The 9,771-nt window shown below is 32.7% G+C and overlaps 2 protein-coding genes across 2 annotated transcripts; both read left to right on the top strand.

The window, feature by feature from the left end:
• Positions 1 to 816: 816 nt before the first annotated feature.
• Positions 817 to 5,517, top strand: LOC143627565 (mitotic checkpoint protein BUB3.3-like). Its single transcript, XM_077097353.1, has 10 exons — positions 817 to 1,035; positions 2,147 to 2,289; positions 2,394 to 2,524; positions 3,186 to 3,268; positions 3,805 to 4,044; positions 4,122 to 4,194; positions 4,330 to 4,410; positions 4,481 to 4,562; positions 4,661 to 4,761; positions 4,894 to 5,517. The coding sequence occupies exons 2-10, from the start codon at positions 2,182 to 2,184 to the stop codon at positions 4,970 to 4,972; spliced, it is 978 nt and encodes a 325-aa protein (XP_076953468.1). The 5' UTR covers positions 817 to 1,035; positions 2,147 to 2,181; the 3' UTR covers positions 4,973 to 5,517.
• A 1,101-nt stretch (positions 5,518 to 6,618) lies between these two features.
• On the top strand, positions 6,619 to 8,639 carry LOC143627624 (eukaryotic translation initiation factor 5A-like). The gene is made up of 5 exons (XM_077097405.1): positions 6,619 to 6,834; positions 7,932 to 8,054; positions 8,135 to 8,191; positions 8,270 to 8,344; positions 8,430 to 8,639. Exons 1-5 carry the CDS (start codon positions 6,712 to 6,714, stop codon positions 8,529 to 8,531), a joined length of 480 nt encoding a protein of 159 aa, XP_076953520.1. The 5' UTR covers positions 6,619 to 6,711; the 3' UTR covers positions 8,532 to 8,639.
• Positions 8,640 to 9,771: the final 1,132 nt, after the last annotated feature.

Raw genomic sequence — 9,771 nt, forward strand, 5'->3', positions numbered from 1 at the left:
TTTAAAGAATAAGTATGTTCGTGTTTGTTTATTTAAAATCTAAAGGAATAATTCACGAACAAAAACGAACATAACTAAACAAAGACAAACAAACATGATTGAAGATATATGAACATACTTAAATGAACTCAAACAAACATAAATGAACACAAAGAAACATAAACGAACATATATAAACACACATAAACGAACGAAACATGTGTTCATGTTCATTCGTTTAATTAAAGACAAAATTACAATTTTTGTCATTTAAATATATGTGATTTATGGATCAGGTCATTTAAAAAGTTTATTTGCGGGCGTTGTCCTTTATATGACAAAATACCTTCTATTTTTGATCTATACACTAACTGTCATCCAAAAACCCAGTTAAATTCAAATATGCCAAGACTTAACGGGGTTTTTGTTTAACATATTTTATTTAGTTTCTTTTTCTTATAATATATTTAATTTGCTTTTTAATTATAAATACTTAAATAGTAGCTTAAAAAGACTTATATACCCTCACATGTCACGACTTAACGGGGTTTTTGGATGCCAGTTAGTCAAAATGACGAATATCAAACAAACATGCAATTCTAAAGGACACCGCTTTCGAATAAACTTTTTAAAGAACATGATCCATAAATTACATATGATTAAAGAACATAATTTATAACACAGTCTTAATTAAACAAACACAAACATTTTGTTCATGTTCGTTTGCTTATTAAATGAACGGACAATAAACGAACTTTCCGTTAAATTTTCGGTTCGTTAACAGGTTTTATACAAGAGGATAATTTAGTCATTTTACTCTCTTTTATCTATTCCTTTTCTTGTTGCCACAAGTAGCGGGAAACACTTTCAATTTTCAAAACTCCATTCTCACTTTAATCTCTATAACCGCCGTCAGCAACCACCGTGCTACCGGAATACCTCCGGCACCGGCGAATACGACGTCACGAAGCTGATCGATTTACGACTGGATTAATCTAACCGTAGAAGAAACAAAATAGCAACAGATCTAGAGTTATTATCATCAACAAACCCTAGGTCCGTTCAATACTCTCTCATATCTGCATAATCCTTCATAACTTCTCATTTTTTTATTTAATTAGAAAATTAAAATCAATTACACTAGCTGAAACCCTAACTCTGCTAATTTAGCTCAATTTTCTTCGATTAAGCCAGTAACTGTTAGTATTTATTCTAGCTGATTGATGCTGACGTGGCTTCTGTTGATGACATGTAACTTTTACTATAAGTTAGTATAGTTAATCATAGCTTAACTGTAGTGTGTATGCATATAATAATGTATGTTTAATTAACTGAAGTAGTTAGAAGATAATAATAATAATAATAATAATAATAATAATAATAATAATAATATATAATAAAATTGAAGTACTTGGAAACAATAGAATCTGAATAAATATTATTGAATTTGTTCTGTGTGCTTTGGTGTATGTGTGTGTCTTGTTATTGTTCGGAGATGAATTTGGAGTTCAAGTTCTTATTGATTTGGAATATTAGATATAAGCAATTAGATTACAACTGGCATATAGTAACTGTTAGTATTCTACCTGATGCTGACGTGGCTTGTGTTGATGACATGGAACTGTTACTAGTTTTGTATTTAAGTTGTTAGTTATTTCATTAGTTAGTTAGAAGAAGAGTTGGTTAGTATAGTTAATCATAGCTTAACTGTAGTGTGTATGTACATAATAATGTATGTTTAGTTAACTGAAGTAGTTAGAAGATGCGATAATAATAACAATAATAATAATATTGAACTACTTGGAAACGATAGAATCTGAATAAATATTATTGAATTTGTTCTGTATGCTTTGGTGTGTCTGTGTGTTTTGTTGTTGTTCGGAGATGAATTTGGAGTTCAGGTTCTTATTAATAATGCAGCATTAGTTATCAGCAGTTAGATTACAACTGGCATATAGTAATACTTTTTAACTAGGCACAATGTTGCGTAAAATGAGGACAAAATGTTACACGATTGCGTAAATTGGTAAGAACTTTAGTTATTATTCAAATGTTTATTTATCTTAGGACTCAAAAGCCTCAACACTTACCAGCTTTCATGGTTGCATAAATTGGTAAGAAATTTAGCTGTTGTTTACTTATTTATTTAAACCTCTATATATCTTAGGGCTCAACAACTTCAAGATTTACTAGTTTACAAAGATGAATGCGCATTGTTTAAAGTTTGAAGAAAAACCGATTCAAGATGCTATTTCCAGAATTCGCTTCGCTCCAGCATCCAATAGTCTCCTCATCTCTTCCTGGGATACTGTAAGTTATTATCCTTATTGTGAGTTTGTGTGCATATGTGCAATTCTAATAGTTAATACCACATATTCAGTATTATTGATTTATAAAATATTTTGTATGTGCAGAGTCTTAGATTGTATGATGTGGATGGATCTAAAGTGACTTATGAAGCTTCTGGGGAAGCTGAGCTTCTGGATTGCTGTTTTCAAGGGGAGACGGTTGCATTTAGTACTGGTTCTGATTGTTCCATTACTAGGTTTGTTTCCAGGTTTACAATGTTTCGTTAAGTATAGTTGACGAGTTAAATTTCATATTAAAAATCTTGAAATGAATGTGTTTCTGGGTTTTGATATTAGACACACTTTAGTGAAATGCATAATGATGATATTGACAAACATAGATGTTATGGCCAACAGCCAACCTGAATGCAACCAAGTTGGATATCTATGTTTGACCTTGAAGGTCAACGTTTGAATATTGAACTTATATTTAGGTGTTAACTTGCATAGTTTGGTTAAGTTTAGTTGACGAGTTAAATTTAATGTTAAAAATCTTGAAATAAATGTGTTTCTTGGTTTTGATATTAGACACGTCTTAGTGAAATGTATAATGATAATATTGACAAACATAGATGTTATGGCCAACGGCCAACTTGAATGCAACCGAGTTGCATATCTATGTTTGACCTTGAAAGTCAATGCTTGAATATTGAACTTATATTTTGGGTGTTAACTTGCATAGTTTCTAGTGATCATGTTTTCTTTGGTTACAATATTCAGTTTTCATTCATCATATATGAAATGTCGCCTCATGCCACTGCCAGATTCGATTGCATCATAACACGATGTCTGTTTACATGTTATCTTCATAACCTTTTTGTAATCCATGCATGACCATTTATAATATCTTTTTTTTAGGTATGATTTAGATTCAGGAATCAGTAAAATAATTGGAAATCATGATGATTTAGCAACTTGTGTTGAATATTGTGATGCAACAGGTAACAGTTGTTACTTTCAAATTGCTAACTGTATATTAGTGCCAATTTTATATTTAGAGTAAATTACACTTTCCCTTCTTTAAGGTTTGCACCATTTTTTAGATATTGTCTTTAAACTAAGGAAATAGCAAGAAACATCATTTATGTTTAAAAAGGCTTCACATTTTTGTTCCACTAACGGGGGTTAGTTTTTTTTTTCCATTAATGCTCTCATGTGCAGAGCACATGACAGGATTTTGCTGTATTTAGCGTCCGTTAGTGGAAAGGATGTAATGTGCAAACTTTTTAAAACATAAAAATTAAAAAATGTGTTTTTGCTATCTTCTTAATTTAAAAACAATTTCTGAACAATGGTATAAAGTTATAAACTTAAAGGACAAAAAGGGTAATTTACTCTTTTATCATATGATATAAAATATGGTTATTGCTATTAAAAAGTCATCATATTTAAACTGTTTATAATTTTCTATACTTGCAATTTTTTGCCTTTTGTATCTGATTTTCTTGTAACCGGTTACTGGCTTTCTTTTTTGCAGGTCAAGTTATTACTGGTGGTTGGGATAAAAAGATTAAATGTTGGGATTCACGTTCAATGAAGGCTTTAAGTGTAAATACAGTTAACGTGGCAGTTGAATCTATGTCCGTTAGTGGATTTATTGCAATGGTTGCGGTTGGATCATCGGTTAATTTTTATGATTTACGCAAGTTCAATGATTCATATTATAGCAAAAGGATGGACATCCAAATTAAGTGTGTTCGGCCATATTTAGATCAAGGTAATCCTGTAATAAATTTGTAATTTTGATGACCCTTTCTTTGGAAATCAGTTATTTATGTTATTATTATAATGCAGGAGTTGCTGCTGGATCAGTTGAAGGACGTGTGTCATTGAAATGTTTTAATCCATCCAATCAAAACAAAGACGAGTACGCTTACATCTTATAATACTCCATTAAACTAGTTGATTAAAGTGTTAAAATTACATGCATATTTCTTCATTAGTAATATTATCATGATACTGTTAAATTAATAATAATAAATTGTAACTATACTTGTTGCAGGTTTGCTTTTCGATGCCTTCCAATGGCAACTGAGAAAAAACATAATATGGCTGCTGTTAATGATATTATATTTAGTCCATCGTACGTCTTTTTACTCATTAGTTACGAAAAATAATTAAAGCTCATATGACTGATTATATTTTGTGTTCAGAACTTACGGCGACTTTATTACTGGTGACAATGATGGTTATGTCACCATATGGAATGCTCAAAGTAGAAAAAGAGTCTTTGAGGTAATTTTTATTTTTAGTCCAGTAATAAATATTTTAAGAATAACCGAAGTAACATTTTTATAGGATTGAACTCAAATTAGACTTTGTTATCATTTCAGATGCCAAAGTTTGAAAACAGTATTGCATCATTATCATTCAACTCTGGAGGACAACTTCTGGCTGTTGCTTCAAGCTATACATACCAAGAAGCAAATGAATTGTTAGTATATCTTGATTCATCTTGTATATATATATTTTGTTTAATTTTTCATCAATTTTTGTCAACTGATATCAAAAGTTTTAAACTTGAATTATATAATTACTGTTATCTGATCATTAAATTCTTTTGCAGGGAAATACCTCCAAGGATATACATACACGAAATGAATGATCAACACATTAGTTCGACTTTGGCCGGAGGTTCAAGATAAGCGATTTTTACATAAACCTAAAGGTCAAAACTTTAAGACTCGAAGTTGATAATATCATTTTTTTTTGGTTTGATCAAAGCGTGACTGGTTATTGTTGTTAACGTGTGAGAGTCGAAGGATGTCTTTTGGTACGCATACTCTTGAGTTCACGTTCTTCACTTTTTTGTTGTAAAACGTTTGAAAGGTTAATATTAGCATCAAAGTTGAGATGCGAACATGAATGACAGAAAACAAAGACGCGAGCTTATGTGGCAAAACAGATGGTATTAGTTTGTATCGTGTGCTAGGGTGTTATTGTGTAGCTTAACTCACTCAATGCTATATAAATCTCGTGTGCATTCATGACAGCATAGGTAATCTCATATTGATTCGCTTGATATGACATAAGTGAAACTGTTCGATCCCTTGTGAATTTCTGTAACCTGAAACTGTTATAATTGACATTCTGTTTATGCTAAAAGTCTAACTAGCTGACTGGTTAACTTGGAAACTGTCAGTATATCTGGTTTGGCTATTAGCTAATGGACACAAATGAATCAGCCTGTTTTAACTTGAACTTTTAAACGAATCATGGGAAATTTTTTTTCAATGTTTGCTTCTTCCTTCTTTACCCGAATGATGTTTTAGCCTGGATCAACCGCGGGCACCATCGGTTTGGCCCTTTGGTTTGGTCAAGTACTCAAGTAGCTTACTAAAACCTCTGTTATAGGTTCAGTTTATAGTACCCGATTTTTAAAGTTTAATCGGCCTTTGCATATTCATTCGTCTTCCACCAATTTTTTTTCTTGGCAGTTGGTTTTAAAAATTCATGGGGTTGTGTCATTTTTCTTGGGGTGCGGTCGGAATTTAAACATTTAAATACTAAAAAAAATAAAATTCAATGGGTGCGGATGACCCCATGCTAAATCATTGGGTTCGCCTCTAGTTTGCGTAGGAGGTCGGTGTAGAGGTAGGGTCCCAAACCCACCTATTGATCAAGTGTACGCTTCCGCCGGCTAAACAGCCAAGCGCCGGGTACAACTTGTGGTGCTGGAAAACATAACATCAGGTGCCAAACATTCCCTGACAAGTGACACCTCGGGAAATAGCACGCCAAAGATTTCCAAAAGCATGATACAAAAAAGGAGGTATCATCATGGAAAATAACAGCCCACCAATATAGAATTGATAATACATAGTCAATATTACTGCATAGTACAAAACGTCAACGTTGGTCGGTCATATTGCCCACCAACTCCCCTGACGCAAGTACATGCATCTTGATTAGTGAATTTCCCGACCTGACAAGTGGTCATACCTTATCTCTCCTCATCCGGCTATAAAAACCACACTACCTCCGAATGGTAAAGAGATCCAAGCTCTTGCACAAGAATACTCTCTAGTATTCCGCAGACCTTATTATTTAACTTATACTCATATACATATATTGATTCTCACGTCGTCGGATACCCCGGCATGTGCTCCTTGAGTACATATACAAACTTTCTGAAAAAAGAAGCCTTAAAGAGAAATACATGAAAAGTAAAGGACAAATGATGTCAAAAGGCAAAATATAATAATCTAATCCAACGGCTGGAATCCAATCTGATGAAACACAGATATGATATTATCTCTGTACGGCGTTAATTAAAAACCCTAAATCCCCAAAATTTCAACTCTGCAAACTATACTCTTCGTCATTCACTTTCTCCGTCCAATAGTAATAATAATAATAATAATAATAATAATCAATTAGAATCATGTCTGACGAAGAGCATCAGTTTGAGTCAAAGGCCGATGCCGGAGCTTCAAAGACCTTCCCGCAGCAAGCCGGTACCATCAGGAAGAACGGTTACATCGTTATTAAGAATCGTGCTTGCAAGGTTTATATTATTATTATTATTATTATTATTGTAATTTCAGATCTGATATTGTTGATGTTAATAGTACTTGTAATAATAATAATCTCTGATTCGTATGCTAGGTTTATGGATTTGTTAGTTTTTTGATTGTTTGAATAATTGATTTTATGTTTTTGATTTTGTTTGATAGGAGTTTGATTGTTTGGAGTATAAATTTTATGTTTTTGATCTAATTTGATAGGGTTTTGATTGATTGAAGAATAGTTAATTAGCTCTATTGTTGTAAATTATGTTCATTTGTTGATATGATTATTATGGACTTAGGGCTGGTAGTGAACCGAATCAAACTGAACAAAGTCTTGTTCGTGTTTGTTTGTTGAGCGAGTGAATAGTTTACGAGCAGCAAACAGAGTAATATATGGATTTGATAGGGTTAGTTGTTTGGAAATAAACTTTATATGTTACTGATTTAAAGTTACTGTTACAAAGTTTTGGATGAAGTTATGGATTTGATAATGTTTGTGATGAGATGTATTGCTCACAATCATGTTCGTTCGATGAGCTGATTATTTTGGTCTTATTTGGTAGGGGTCTGCACGAATTCGTTTAGTGCTAAAACTGAACTAAAAACCGAAACTTTTAGTTTTTGAAAACCATTTGGTTTTGATTTTTTTGGTTTTGCTATTTGAGCTTGAAACTTGTTGGGATGAGAAAGAAAATTGGCTTAAATTAATGAATTTGGGCCTAAATCATTTTGTTAATTATTAACTAAATGATTTATTTTACATTTGGGCTAAAATATTTGAGCTAAATATCAAATAAATTTTTGTAATTTAAAAGTAAAATTAAGAATCTATAAAGTTGGGCTGGTTCGGTTTTTACGAAAACATAAAACCAAACTGTTGGTTTTTGTTCCGGTTTCAGATAGATTATTTTGATTTTATGCACACCTGTTTGGGATGATTTTGGTTTAGGGTTTTGATCCACCTTTATTTTGGTTTAGGGTTTTGACCTTATAAAGATACTGAATTCGGAGATGAAAACAATTTAAAGTTATCATATGGTTTTCTTGTTTATATATGTTTCGTGTGCTAAACTTGTGTAAATATTTTTTGAAGGTTGTTGAAGTCTCGACTTCGAAGACTGGCAAGCACGGTCACGCTAAGTGTCACTTTGTTGCAATTGATATCTTCAATGGCAAGAAACTTGAAGATATTGTTCCATCTTCCCACAATTGTGATGTATGTTTTATACCCCTCATTTATTATTTTCATAGAATTTTCTTTCTTTTTCGCTTATGTGACTTTCTCGTTGTTTGTAGGTTCCACATGTTAACCGTACTGATTACCAGCTCATCGATATCTCTGAGGATGGATTTGTAAGCCCATTTTACTATTTTGAAGTTTTGTTGAGCGTTACTGTGCATATGTTGATATCTTATTTGGTGCTTGTTTAGGTGAGTTTGTTGACCGAAAGTGGTGGTACCAAGGATGACCTCAAGCTTCCAACCGATGACACTCTGCTTACACAGGTTAGTTGAAAACATTTGGTTTATGCGACTTCAATTATTTGTTATATATTCAAAATCACGACTAAATAAAACAAAACATGTGCAGATTAAGGATGGTTTCAATGAAGGGAAGGATCTTGTTGTGACTGTTATGTCTGCCATGGGAGAAGAGCAGATCTGTGCTCTCAAGGATATTGGTCCCAAGTAAACATTTTTATTATGTTTCATATGACGGTTTCATGCAATTAAGGGCTGATTTAGAACCGTATGTTTGGATTATGGTGGTGGTTATTTGAAGAATGTTTGTTTAGGTTTCCGTTTATTTTTTTTTTACAATCTTTGCTTTGTTTCCGGTTTTTGTTATTGTGTTGAAGTCTTTTGACTTTTTGGGTATTGGGGAGATGTTATATGTACACTTCTACTTTTTATCATTTTGTTTTCTTGGTGCTCTATATTCTGCTGTTTGTTGACCCATCGTATTTATTTTAATAATATGGACTTAGGAACTTGTCCTTAGACCGACTGGCAGCCAGGTAATACAATGTATGTGGTTGTTTTGCCATAAGTTTAAGTCGGATGGCACATTGGAACGATACGTAGACAGTCTTGTAGTTAACGAATAATCTAGACAGTTGGTATTTCTGGCGCCAAAACATTTTGTCTGGTTGTCAAACTAGACGCTATTCAGACTGTACTGTCATTGGTTATCTCATGGTATTGGCCTATACATCAGCTTGATGTGGAAAACGCTTTTGTTTACTATGACATTTTATACCATAGTCTAGCCAGAGCAACAATGAATGCTCCATGTGAGCCACGATCGATTACTGGATCCACATAACAGCTTCTCTGAACAATTGTGTTGTCGCCCACTCTGATGCTGCTGATTGAGGAGATATCCGGATTCTTACTAATTCGTATCCGGTTAATGTATTTTCCTAGAAAGCAACCTCGTTTTATGGTGCATTAAAACGTAAACACACCATTTCAAGGTCTAGTGGATAAGCCGAGTATGGGGAGTGTCATTAACCTAGAAAGCAACCTCGTTTTATGGTGCATTAAAACGTCAACACACCATTTCAAGGTCTAGTGGATAAGCCGAGTATGGGGGAGTGGCTAACGTCGTGTCATAGGCAAGTTGGCTGCTAAATTTATTACTCAAAACTATATGTACCCATTTGAAGGGTTATTATTAGCTATGATGAATTGATGTTAGCTTTCTCTTTTTCTTAATTGGTATAGATTAATAACCTTCCATTTTGATTTATTTTAAAATACAAATACAAATAATCTATGTATCTTTAAAAAAATATTTATATCTTATGAATCTATAAGATATGTTATTATGTATAGTATTAAATTTAACGTTTTATTTTATTTTTTTAACCACCCGTGTATCACACGAGTTCTATCCTAGTTATATATATAGTAATATATGTGTTGACTGT

The sequence above is a fragment of the Bidens hawaiensis genome, unplaced genomic scaffold (assembly GCF_021521415.1).
Source record: "Bidens hawaiensis isolate Kalapana, Puna unplaced genomic scaffold, B.hawaiensis_p1.1 tig00004685_1, whole genome shotgun sequence".
Classification (NCBI taxonomy): Eukaryota; Viridiplantae; Streptophyta; class Magnoliopsida; order Asterales; family Asteraceae; genus Bidens; species Bidens hawaiensis.